General features: G+C 43.7%; 1 protein-coding gene across 1 annotated transcript in view; it reads right to left on the minus strand.

The window, feature by feature from the left end:
* Nucleotides 1-13,641, minus strand: part of LOC126481785 (odorant receptor Or2-like) — a 93,927-nt gene that overhangs the window by 3,210 nt on the left and 77,076 nt on the right. Inside the window, exons 6-7 of the mRNA XM_050105741.1 lie at nucleotides 9,571-9,672; nucleotides 6,671-6,826 (exon numbers count right to left, since the gene is read on the minus strand). Coding sequence (XP_049961698.1) covers nucleotides 6,671-6,826; nucleotides 9,571-9,672 — 258 coding nt within the window. The remainder of the gene's footprint in view (nucleotides 1-6,670; nucleotides 6,827-9,570; nucleotides 9,673-13,641) is intronic.

The raw sequence follows: 13,641 nt of genomic DNA on the forward strand, positions 1-13,641 counted from the left end.
CACGACATAGCATTATATACACCAGAAGAAGCAACTTAAAAGTTGCGAAAACCAGTTTTGTGAGTCTCTAACCGACTTAAACAAATACAGAAATAGTAGACTGTTGGACTTTTCATTCAATTTTCTGTTCAAAAAGTGTTAACACCTACATGTAAACAACTGCACTATACTGTATGAATGGTCAATCAGTTATGTTTGATTTCTAACATGTTAAGTCAGGCAGCTGTGCCCTATATTTGTTACCTCCTTGAAGTTATGTTACAACGAGACAACACATTTTGGCTGGTGCTGGCCTGACGTACTCAATATAGTGTGTGCTCGACGTTAGTCCTGGTCGGCCCGTTTCCCTAGAGCTCGAACTCATCGAAACGTCTCGTAATGTGTTGGCGAGAGACTGGCATGACACCGCTCACCAGCCAGTCTTACAGGTGGTCTCTGTAATGCAACTGAAGCAACACGGGGTGACGTATCCGCACCTGCCGTCCAGGCTCAGTTTGATTCAATGGCCAGAGCTAGAGCAATGGGTTAGAGTTATACACTACTGGCCATTAAAACTGCTACACCATGAAAATGACGTGCTACAACGGGAAATTTAACCGACAGGATGAAGATGCTGTGACATGCAAATGATTAGCTTTTCAGAGCATTCACACAAGGTTGGTAACGGTGGCGACACCTACAACGTGCTGACATGAGGAAAGTTTCCAACCGATTTCTCATACACAAACAGCAGTTGACCGGCGTTGCCTGGTGAAACGTTGCTCTGATGCCTCGTGTAAGGAGGAGAAATGGCACCATCACGTTTCCGACTTTGATAAAGGTCGGATTGTAGCCTATCGCGATCGTGGTTTATCGTATCACGACATTGCTGCTCGCGTTGGTCGAAATCCAATGACTCTTAGCAGAATATGGAATCGGTAGGTTCAGGAGAGCAATATGGAACGCCGTGCTGGATACCAACGACCTCGTATCACTAGCAGTCGAGTTGACAGGCATCTTATGCGCATGGCTGTAACGGATCGTGCTGCCACGTCGCGATCCCTGAGTCAACAGATGGGGACGTTTGAAAGACAATAACCATCTGCACGAACAGCTCGACGACGTTTGCAGCAGCATGGACTATCAGCTCGGAGACCACGGCTGCGGTTACCCTTGACGCTTCATCACAGACAGTAGCGGCTGCGATAGTGTACTGAACGACGAACCTGGGTGCACGAATGGCAAAACAAAATTTTTCGGATGAATCCAGGTTCTGTTTACAGCATCATGATGGTCGCATCCGTGTCTGGCGACATCGCGGTGAACGCACACTGGAAGCGTGTATTCGTCATCGCCACACTGGCGTATCATGCGGCGTGATGGTATGGGGTGCCGCCATTGGTTACACGTCTTAGTCACTTCTTGTTCGCATTAACGGCACTTTGAACAGTGGACGCTACATTTCACATGTGTTACGACCCGTGGCTCTGCCCTTCATTCGATCGCTGCGAAACCCTACATTTAAGCAGGATAATGCACGACTGCATGTTGCATGTCCTGTACGGGCCTTTCTGGGTACAGAAAATGTTCGACTGCTGCCCTGGCCAGCACATTCTCCAGATCTCTCACCAACAGAAAACGTCTGGTCAATGGTGGCCGAGCAACTGGCTCGTCACTATACGCCAGTCACTACTCTTGATGAACTGTGGTATCGTGTTGAAGCTGCATGGGCAGCTGTACCAGTACACGCCATCCAAGCTCTGTTTGACTCAATCCCCAGGCACATCAAGGCCGTTATTACGGCCAGGGGTGGTTGTTCTGGGTACTGATTTCCGAGGATCTATGCAACTAAATTGCGTGAAAATGTAATCACATGTCAGTTCTAGTATAATATATTTGTCCAATCAATACCCGCTTATCATTTGCATTTCTTCTTGGTGCAGCAATTTTAATGGCTAGTAGTGTATTTAATGTCGGAGTTGGAAACTTCTTGTAGTAAAATTCGCACTCTCTATATTCCCAAATCCCAAAAAAATAACAATGTTTTCCTTCTACTATACTGAAAATGCGCTATCCTTCCAAGCTGCGCTTGTCGACGGTATTTACGTCAAGCGCTGCCGACGTCTTAACAGAAGAGACAGCTGACACCAACGCGAGTCACGCTAGCTTCACCATACGAAAACATCTAGGTCACCAAAACGATCATGCTCAACAGTGTTTTAGGTGCAATACGTGGTCCCACCTCTCGACACATGAAGGCACTAGCTAACTCGCCTTATTCCTAGGGGTAAGGCTACGGATACCTTCGGTTCCACTCGCTGCGTTTCAGTGTATTCGTCCGGGTGTCTTCTGAAGACGCCGCTCCCCGGGTTCGGCCACTCAGATCTCAGTAGACTCACAATGAAACACAGCAAACAGTTCGCGACGCTACTGATCTTCAGACTATATTCAAATCCACCACCCAGTGATGTACGACTGATGGACATTACTGGAACTGACTCAGAATTTATATATTTTATTTTCTGCGCATATTGTAAATAAAAGTGATAATGTTTTATTCATTTGTGTAATAAACATTCGGAGTGTTCATAGGTAGCCAGGACATCCTGTACCGACTAATGGCCAGAAGTATACGTAGTACGAAATGCCACTTATATACAGGATGTCCATAATTAAAGTTCCGGTTTAAAAACGCTGTAGAAAGAGAACCGCTGCTCAGAGCGACGTCAAATTTGAACAGAATATTATTAACACAGGGGGTAAAAGACATGAAAAAAATAACGGACATTTTACCAGCAGACAGCAATATAATGGTCTTAACGTAAATGAATTTGGCTGCAAATGACAGACGAATTGCAATACGACGGCTATGGTTTAAGTTAAACATTACACCGTACATACCGTTAAATGTACTTCTCTGCAAAAGTTCGACAGTCAATAGTTGTGGCACCGTTACTTAGGTAAAAAAAATGGCTCTGAGCACTATGGGACTTAACTTCTGAGGTCATCAGCCCCCTAGAACTTAGAACTACTTAAACCTAACTAACCTAAGGACATCACACACATCCATGCCCGAGGCAGGATTCGAACCTGCGACCGTAGCGGTCGCGCGGTTCCAGACTGTAGCGCCTAGAACCGCTCGGTCATTACGGCCGGCACTTAGGTCATTACCCACGGCAATGTCGTACCACAACGAATGGGAGAAATCGGTTTTTAATTTCCCTGAAGCCAAAAACAACACAAAAAGCAAAACGAGATTGGTCTCTAATTGTCGCGAAACCAGCGCAAGACATTTTCAATATCGAAGACATGTTTAAATCCAGAAACAGCGTGTTCAACAACAGGTCGGAGTGTCTCGGTGATCATGTTCAGAATGCGACGTGGAATGCTTGCCTTCAGGTCAGCTACGTTCATAATTGGAGCACTTAACACTACATCTTCCAGCTAAGCCCTTTGCCACAAACCGAGCGAGGTGGCGCAGTGGTTAGCACGCTGGACTCGCATTCGGGAGGACGACGGTTCAACCCTAAATCACTTCAGGTAAATGTCGCGGTGCTTCCTTTGAAAAGAGCACAGCCGATTTCCTTCCCCATCCTTGACACTATCCGAGCTTGCGCTCCGTCTCTAATGACCTCGTTGTCGATGGGACGCTAAACCCTGTTCTCCTTCCTTCCTTCCACAGCAAGTCACTCGTTTTAAGATCAGATGATCTGGACGGTCAGGCTGTGGTAACATCTCGCATAAAAATGATCGCACCCTCATATCCACACTGCTGAAGGCTTGAAGTGAGCTTTGGGTGCAAAAGACATACATAGCGTCTGCTAGTGACGGTACAGGTAACAGGGCCCGCAGAATTCATCTCCACGAAAAAATGCAGCCGTCAAGCAGTGCCAGAGAGTCACGTTTGCAGAACTAAGTGGTACCAGTTGATGTGCGTGCAGATTTTCGGTTGCCCGTATTCAGTTCTCCGTATGGCATGTCCTTGGTGATGGAAATAGTTTCGTCTGTCCATAGAATGTTCTATGGTCATTTATTGTCCACTTCCATGCGACGAAGAAATTCCAGAGCGAACGTTTACCTTTCTAATAGGTCGCCGGAAGAAACTCCTGAACGCGGGTGACTCTAAAAGGATAACAATGCAGGACGTTTCGCTGGATTTTATGCACTGTGCTCGCAGGCATGTTCAACGTTCAAGCAATTCACTGTGAGTGCATGTTTGCACACTACTGCTCGACATCTTCGCCAGATGTCCGATCAACTGCTTTCCTCCCTCTGCCACACTGCACTCCTAAGGAACCTGTCTTTTCGAATTTTGTAATCATTTGCTCCAGGGCCTTAGCAGGCATCTGACCGACCACTTTTTTCCATACACCTGAGTGTCCAGAACTGCATGGCTACTGGCCCACAGTCGCCGTTCCTATGAAAGAGCCTTACCAGCAGCTCGTGGCCCTTGATGGAGGCAGTTATGTTGGGCGTCTCAAACGCAAACTCAGGCACAACCGTGTGCCCCGCGTGTTCATTTACATACTCTGGCGCTTAAAGTGCCATCTATTTTCGTTAACTTCTTTTGTTCCATAACGTTTCCACTTACGTCTGAGCCGTAGTAAAGTTAGCTTTGAAAAGCGCGCCGCAGCGCGTAGCGTGAAGCAGTTGCCCTCCGTTTTCTGGCGGTGGCGCCGTTGTCGCAATTGAAGGCTTCGGTGTCTCCCTCTAGCGGGAAAGGGGAAAAGTGGACTGTTCGCGTGGGTTGAAGAAGTGGCTGTATGGGCTCTCGAGGAGAGCTGGCAGTCGGGGCATCAAGAAGCGACTTTTCTGCCGGTGCTAGAGGGACAGCACGCAGACCGCGGCATCAGCGCAAGCGACGCGAGCAGCGGCGCCGTGGTATGGGGAGTTAACTGCTCGTCGCGAAAGGAATCTTCCTGATTGTAGGTCCGCAAGGGGCCTAATCTGCAGTTCGGCCGTATGCTGTTGTGCGGCGAGGAGGTTCTGAAAATCGGCGCGCCTTCCTGCGTCCGTTGAAACGGCTGGCATCGGGGGGCTCGGCAGAGAATTTGGAGGTGCTGCGTTGGTTCTGTCCTGGGAGTCGTAACGCACCAGAAATTGATTATTGATTGTTAACAGATTTTATGAAGTTTAATTGAATTTATTGTTAATTATACCAGCCGTATTTTTTGGGGGGTTTCACACCATTCATTCTCGTCTGTCCACCCGCAGGAAGGTGGTAATATTAGAAATGGTGGTCCATTTGTCCCCTTTTGAGGACGAAAGGGGGGGGGGGGGGTCAGAGTAAATCTGTGGTTCGGATTGCTTCTTTCTCCTCCCAGCTTATTATTCGACTGTTAGCCTCTGCCATGTCTGTGAAAGTCTAAGGCACCAATGACTGTACTGTTTAAAATGCAAGGGCCTAAGACCTGATCCATTCTCTCGCCTGCCATAACTAGTATTACTAGACTCACGTGTAAAAGGTACTCTAAGAAAGAAGAAAAATTCCTTTTGCCTAGTGGTAAGAACTAGTCAATTGCATAACGAATTCCTACTCATCTGGAAGCTGTAACTTACGTAAATTTGTGTTTATGTATATTTGGCTATAATCAAGCAAGGTTATGCATGCCGTAGTGGATTTTTTTTGTATTGTTTCTAGTCAGCAAAAACTGTTGTGTGTTTTTCCAGTTCCATACCTTTTAAGGCTTTTACTCAACGTGCTTATGTGTTTTATGCAGGTAGTTGGTTATTAGTGTGTTTTCTTGGCATGCAAAAGTTTACCATTTCATTATGGGTAGAAATTGTTGCCTTGAAAGAAGAACGTTGTAAAAGTTTGCAAATCTTACCTGACGAGCGTGTGTGTTTGCCGTAAGTTAACTGGCAGAAATTTGTAAAATTTGTTTTTTTTATATATATTTTGGATATGTTAATGTTATTATGTGTGAATGTCCCCCCGTATGCATGACTCATGCGTTTTGGTTTTTCTATTTTGAGAACTTTTGTAAACAGCATTGTCTTCATATGTTGCAGACAAGTTAGATTCTGCGCCATTTAATGAATGGAGTGAAATTCACCTGTAATTTAGCTGAGCTTGAAATATTATACAGCGTCGCGTTTATACGTTAAATTGCTTGCCTGTCCTTGCCTTTTACTGACGTGAATTTTTTTTATGATACTTAATAATTTAAAAGTCCTTTCCCATCGTAAATTGTGATTCATTTGTTAATGATTGTTGGTTTTTTTTAAATATCGTAAAGTCGTGCACGAAATTTGAATAGTGTTACTCCAAGTTGTGTGTAATTTCACCAGTTACTCCTTGGCACCTACTTCCACTTGACATTTTGTGTACTGATTGAGATTAATAACCTTTGGTGAACCAGTAGTAATTGTACGGTTCAACGTCAATAAAACGTTGTTCAAATTTGACGTCATTGTGAGTAGCGACTCTCTTTCTACAGCATTTTGAAACTGGAACCTTAATTATGGACACTCCACATATCAGGAGCTCAGTAATGTGGACCCAACTGTTTTGTTTAACGTGCGAAGCGCAATGTCGACAGAATTAATACTCGTAGAAAATTAATAGAAGTCTGAAGGTAATGACAGCATGCTTCGAGGGTGTTTTGCCAGTTCAGCAATGTGGGTGACGGAGGGGATGGGATGTGAGGATCTGGTGGTGCAACAATCCAAGCAGTACATCCCGACCTACCAGCAGGAAGGTCTCCCTGGAGATGGTGTAGAACTTGCTGGCCGTCAGTCGCAGCGGGCGGTGGGCGCGGCACAGGAAGAGGCGCAGCTCCCTGCGGAAGCGAGGCGAGGCCCCCACCCACTGGCTGCTGTAGGCCGACAGCTGCAGGCGCTCGCTCTGCGCAGCGAGTTAGCAGCCAATGTGAACGGCGAGAAAAGCCACAAGGGCGAGTGGACAGCTTGAAATATTTGTAAGACATGTAGCCTAAATTCCATAATCGCAATATAGCATAGAACAGTGTATTCATTTTCATCAATAAGGACGGAGGTAACCGCTGCTGTGTCAAAGAAGGTGTAAAAGCATGGCCACAGATGCTGGGCACCATCGTCACTTCTGTTCGAATTCTTTCGCGTGATCTGATTGCCTGGCACGATCTTCCTTTAACGTTATAGTATTCTTTGTAACGTGCTCCTTGTAGATATTCCTAAAAATGTTGCTTTCCTCATTAGCCGTTTGTTTATTGGCACCTAATATGAAATTATGGGACGAAAGAATAGTAATTAAAATACACTACTGGCCATTAAAATTGCTACACCAAGAAGAAATGTAGATGATAAACGGGTATTCATTGGACAAATATATTATACTAGAACTGACACGTGACTACATTTTCACGCAATTTGGCTGCAGAGATCCTGAGAAATCAGTACCCAGAACAACCACCTCAGGCCGTAATAACGGCCTTGATATGCCTGGGGATTGAGTCAAACAGAGCTTGGATGGCGTGTACTGGTACAGCTGCCCATGCAACTTCAACACGATACCACAGTTCATCAAGAGTAGTGACTGGCGTATTGTGACGAGCCAGTTGCTCGGCCACCATTGACCAGACGTTTTCGATTGCTGAGAGATCTGGAGAATGTGCTGGCCAGGGCAGCAGTCGAACATTTTCTGTATCCAGAAAGTCCCGCACAGGACCTGCACCATGCGCTCCTGCATTATCCTGCTGAAATGTAGGGTTTCGCAGTGATCGAATGAAGGGTAGAGCCACCGGTCGTAACACGTCTGAAGTGTAACGTCCACTGTTCAAAGTGCCGTCAATGCGTACAAGAGGTGACCGAGACGTGTAACCAGTGGCACCCCATACCGTCACGCCGGGTGATACGCTAGTATGGCGATGACGAATACACGCTTCCAATGTGCGTTCACCGCGATGTCGCCAAACGTGGATGCGATATAGCGTCAATGCAGCGTCAAGGGAAACCGCAGCCATGGTCTTCGAGCAGATAGTCCATGCAGCTGCAAACGTCGTCGAACTGCTCGTGCAGATGGTTGTTGTCTTACAAACGTCCCCATCTCTTGACTCAGCTATCGAGACGTGGCAGAACGATCCGTTACAGCCGTGCAGATAAGATGCCTGTCATCTCAACTGCTAGTGATACGAGGCCGTTGGGATCCAGCACGGCGTTCCGTATTACCCTCCTGATCCCACCGATTCCATATTCTGCCAACGGTCATTGGATCTCGACCAACGTGAGCAGCAATGTCGCGATACGATAAACCGCAATCGCGATATGCTACAATCCGACCTTTATCAAAGTCGGAAACGTGATGGTACGCATTTCTCCTCCTTACACGAGGCATCACAACAACGTTTCACCAGGCAACGCCGGTCAACTGCTGTTTGTGTATGAGAAATCGTTTGGAAACTTTCCTCATGTCAGCACGTTGTAGGTGTCGCCACCGGCGTCAACCTTGTGTGAATGCTCTGAAAAGCTAATCATTTGCATATCACAGCATCTTCATCCTGTCGGTTAAATTTCGCGTCTGTAGCACGTCGTCTTCGTGGTGTAGCAATTTTAATGGCCAGTAGTGTACTTGACTCACAGTGCTTCTGTTGTTAATCAGCCGACGGGTGCGCAGAATTCAAGTGATACTATAAATTATCGTGCAGTCGCACCTTCTGAATATGGTTTACGTATTCTGAAGGGCGGGGGTGGGGGAATGGTGTTACATACGCTAGATAGTTGTTATCATTAAGAAAATGTTGTAAACATTGCAATGGTAATTTATGTTTAAAAAAGTGTCTGTACTGCAGAAAGGCGACTGTAGATGACGATGCAAACTGTGAGGGAAACTGGATTTCTAACCTAGGCGCCTATTGTTCGTGACAATGTACTGCCAATTGAACTGTATGAATTATCTTCGATTCTGATGCAAAGATTCTCTTCCATTCCACCTATACTTCAAGTCCTTGCAACGGTATTGTTGTGACATAAGTGTGTTTAAGTGGCATGATTGGTAAAACAGTCACCACGGACAGTAGATGTCCCATTTGGAGTTACTCTGTCTGTTGCAACTTCTAGCTTACAAAATAAGTGAAAACAGTTCCAATAACCATAAACTGTATTTAATATAAACTGTACCTCGATGAGAGTATATCATAAAACAAAAGTTTATAACTGGTCTATGATACCTCGTGACAGACGGTAGAGTCTTTAACGGCCCGAAGAACTATTAATTTTAACTATCTGTGGAATATACAGGCACGAGATGGAAAACATCTTATGGTCCTGATACTACTTCTAAATTCTATAAGAATATTTTGCACGCTCTCTTTATCAGCTTATATGAGAAACCAACATGTTTACAGCTCAGTGTGAGTCAGTGACCAGCATGTACACAGACAAAAAGTAGGGGAGAAAATGATACCGGTACACCATGTACCTTCACCCATAAATCGTAGGGTGCAGGTGACACATCTAGAAGCAGTGAGACGGATATTAGTTATAGTCTACGTGTAATAACATTTCTTAAGTGACGTAACGTCTTGAATTGTACAGATATCTGTTTTCTCAGGCTGTTAGGGAAGTAACGCCAGTAACTTGTCCTCGATACTGGAAATACGTTGGAGAACTTACCTCTGTCAGGACATCGTTCCCAAACCAACAGTAGAGCAGTAGCTGCTCTGCTATGGCAGCCAGGTATGAGCCGTACTTGAAGACCCAGCCAGAGTCTGTCTTCTGTATGTACATGGAACGTCACAAGTAACACACGCTTGTGTTAATTCTGATTCAATATGCACATGCAGTTACTATAAATTGATCTTAAAGATGCTATCGTAGTTCTACAGATACATATAAATGAGTTATAAATGTACAAGTAATGACCATCGAAATTTATTTTTAAATATATAAGTATATGGTATGAAAATGATAAAAGTGCATTCGTAGCCAGTTTGCGGTAAACAGCTTCACTGGCATACACTGAATACGAGACTTCATATTGCTATCTAGCATCATGTAACGATTATTACTTTAAATTTATTGATTATGCGACGTTGTAGTCTATAAATTAGCCTGTGTTAGTGAAACCGTTCAGAAGCAAATGGGCATGCATAATTTACGTCAAATTAAAATTAATTTTCTTAGCGAGATGGTGCGTTTAAATACACTTTTGTTGAAACAAACTGACTGCATTGGTATGAAATTATCTTAATTAATATCTATTTATTGTCGTATACTTTCCCGGATATGAATTTCGATGATAAAAAGCATTCTATAATGACAACTATTGAGTCTTCTGATACAGTACAAACTCAAAGATGTAGCCTGAGTGCCGCGCGGGATTAGCCGAGCGGTCTGAGGCGCTGCAGTCATGGACTGTGCGGATGGTCCCGGCGGAGGTTCGAGTCCCCCTTCGGGCATGGGTGTTTGTGTGTTCGTCCTCGGGATAATTTAGGTTAAGTAGAGTGTAAGCTTAGGGACTGATGACCTTAGCAGTTAAGTCCCATAGGATTTCACACACATTTTTTGTAGCCTGAGTGAAAAGGACGAACTGTTTTAAATTAATAGAATCATAAACTAAAATGACAGATTAAATTAGAGCTATGGAACTTGCTGTATTAGACTCTTTCCATTCTTTCCATCCATAATACACAAAAATTTGTTTCAATTCCCGTTTGGAATCCATTCACGTTACATCGGCCGAACATTTTGTAGCTCATATTTGTTCGCATATTGTTTACTTATGCGCAAATGAAACAAGTCTATATTTCATTTTTTCCTTAATCGTTTTCGAGAGTGTCTTTTTGTATTCCTGCGAATTAACATGCCTTTGACCATTTTGAGGTCTGTTTCTTCTGAAATGTGAAAATTGCCTTAATCTTTGGTAATGGAATGTTCATCCATAAAATCGGTGGAAGTTTAATTGTAGACATGACTGGAATTCGAATCAAATGCGCGGCTTCTATGAATTATGTTATTAATGTTGAACTACCTGCTAAGTAAGTAAAAATTTAATATTAGCAGTGGTTCCTCTCATCTCAACAGCTTCTACTGTTCGATGTTCTTGCAGTAATATAACTTGCATCAGAACTGGTGGTAAGTTTAAAGATATCTGCTACACGTGAAACTTACGCAGCAGCTGTTATCTGTTGAGTAAGGAACAGGAATCAGGCTGACATAGCGTCCACGTCGAGGTCACTAGGGCCGTGTGCTGATCACGACTGCCGTGGAGAGAGGCGGTAATGGACACACGTCTTAATGCGGAACGAAGAACTGCTCTCGCTCGCTGTTAAAATTTTGCTTGTGCAACTGTTTGTTCTAGCTGAGAGCGCTCTCACGGTAGCCTTCAAGTGAGCTGAGCAGTTCTTATATTCTGGAAAATGACGTCATTTGAGTGGTAAAGTTGCCTTCACACTAGCCGAGGATTCGAAATGTGTCTAATTCTTCGTTCACCGTCATATCACACGTATATGCCTTGGCACTATTTTCTTGTGATTTCTTGGGATACACGCCACTAATACAGTAAGTTTCGAGTATTAATAAAGCAAACTACCTCAATTATTTGAAATAGTCATCTTTCTTGATAGATGCTACACTGCTAAAACAACTATTAAACTTTATCTTCAGTCCGTTAATTACTAAATGAGGTCTTTATCATTTCATAACAAACGTGGTTTCAGCCAGAAGAGCAAACGATAATAGATAGTCTAATATCACTGGTAAGGCTTTAGATTCGAAGATCGTCACTTCACCAGTTCCTCACTATTTCGTTCAATCTGTTCCACATGCAGGCAAGGCTTGACTCCAGACTCATCAATCCTTGTTATTTCCTTTAAAAAATGAAGCACTTGATCCTGATAAATTAGGAAGTAATTTAAAGATATTAAATTCCTAGGCAGAGTAGGAACCGTATTGTTTTGCGACGCACTGAGGTAAATGTTATTGATTTATAACTCAATTAAAATCATTGAAATGAGATGATTGACACCGATGACTATGAATTTAGTCTAATGCAAAGTCCATTTCCCAGTATCGTAAAACATATCTCACGAACATAGACATTCTTGGCAACGCAATTTACATAGACTTGTTCAGTAGCATGGTTTTTTTTCCTGTGAGGAAAAGTAATGTACCTTGGAAAACTTTTTAGACTTCCGCCTCTATCCAGCACTTCAGAAGAAGTTTATAACATTTTCTTATTCCATTTTGAAATGATAGCATTCAATTCATGTGTGCTGCAGCCACTTTATGAAATTAAGAAAAAGTATGCTCTGGTAAAGTAAGGTTTCCCAATTCCTAGGATAAAATGTTCACTTCAAATTTAAAAGTGTTTCAGTCGAGGCAATCTTGTCAATACTGCATTTAATAGTCTATGTGTTACACTATAGCTCTAGTACAAATATATAAGTATTGTTGGTGGTGCCTTTAACTGACACCCCATATTTTGGCGAAAATACATGTTTAAATTAGGTGGTATGCATAAAACATGGTCCGAAATTGTGCTGAACGTATTCTCCGAAAATTATTTCGAGCAGTTAGTTCAAGAGCCCACACTTGACCTCTTAGGAACAAATAATTCTGAGCTTATAACGAGTATCACACAGGTGTGTTGGTCCTGCTTAAACAAAGGAAGTAGCAAGACGGACATTGGGACACCTGAGCGCTGGAGCACAATAGTGGCGACTGGGCGGTATTGTAGCCGGACAGGTAGGATTATACTTTGGAAACTACGAAAATCTTGGACGCAGCTCAGCTTGGAAATCATGCAGACTGGGTTATTTCCACGGAGTTTTACTCAGATGCGTACCATTGTACGAGTAAAGGATTTTCCTCTCAAAGTTTCCGCGCTGAACGACAAAAGACTAAAATATGGTTGGTCGGCGTTCGGAAGAATCTGTACAGAGGGAGAATATTTCGTGGTTTCGGGAATATGATTCATTCTCGGAATTACGAGGGTGGGGAGCCGAGCCTTGCTGGGAAGCCAGCAGTGGAGAGAAGAGATCTTCCATTGTGAGCGCCTGTGTGTGGCGGTCGCTCGCTATCAGCTTTGTTGGTACAGACGGACTTGCTGTCTTCGCTCTCAGGAGAGTTTATAGTTAGAACAGTTAGGCACTGTACTGTTGCGAACATATACGGGTTGGAAGTCGTCGTTGAGTACGCAGCGTTCAGTAATTGAGAGCAATTCTTCTGCCTATACTTACGTTGAGACGTTATCGGAACTCCGTCCTTGTGGCTGGGAATTTGCGTTTCTCGTCTGTAGAACACAGAGAGGATAAGACAGTATTAGAGTATATTAGTCAGAGGGCTACTTTCTGCCATCCCAGTGTTTGAAAGAGTTTTTTTGTGGCTGGAGTTCTTCCATCGTCGCAGACAAGTACGAGAACCATCACTTCGACGCAGAGGATGCAGTACATACGGTGATATTGCTTCGGCTTAATAGGGCTATAAAGCTAAACAGTTGTGATCACGTTAGCTTATTTCCACTGAGGTTCCACACCACCGTAGATTATCTTTGAAAATATTGTCTTCTAATGTTTGGTACATAGATGATGTCAGTCATTTCGCCTTATTGATATTAGATCGCGCGGTCATAATAAGGGGCAGAGCTAGGCACTTGATTATTAGTTTTAGTTAGGAAATATAGACAATTGTACTTCAAGGGTTGATTTTAATCTGTAATAAATATATTAAACAACAACTTTTATC

This window comes from Schistocerca serialis, chromosome 5 (assembly GCF_023864345.2).
Source record: "Schistocerca serialis cubense isolate TAMUIC-IGC-003099 chromosome 5, iqSchSeri2.2, whole genome shotgun sequence".
Lineage (NCBI taxonomy): Eukaryota > Metazoa > Arthropoda > Insecta > Orthoptera > Acrididae > Schistocerca > Schistocerca serialis.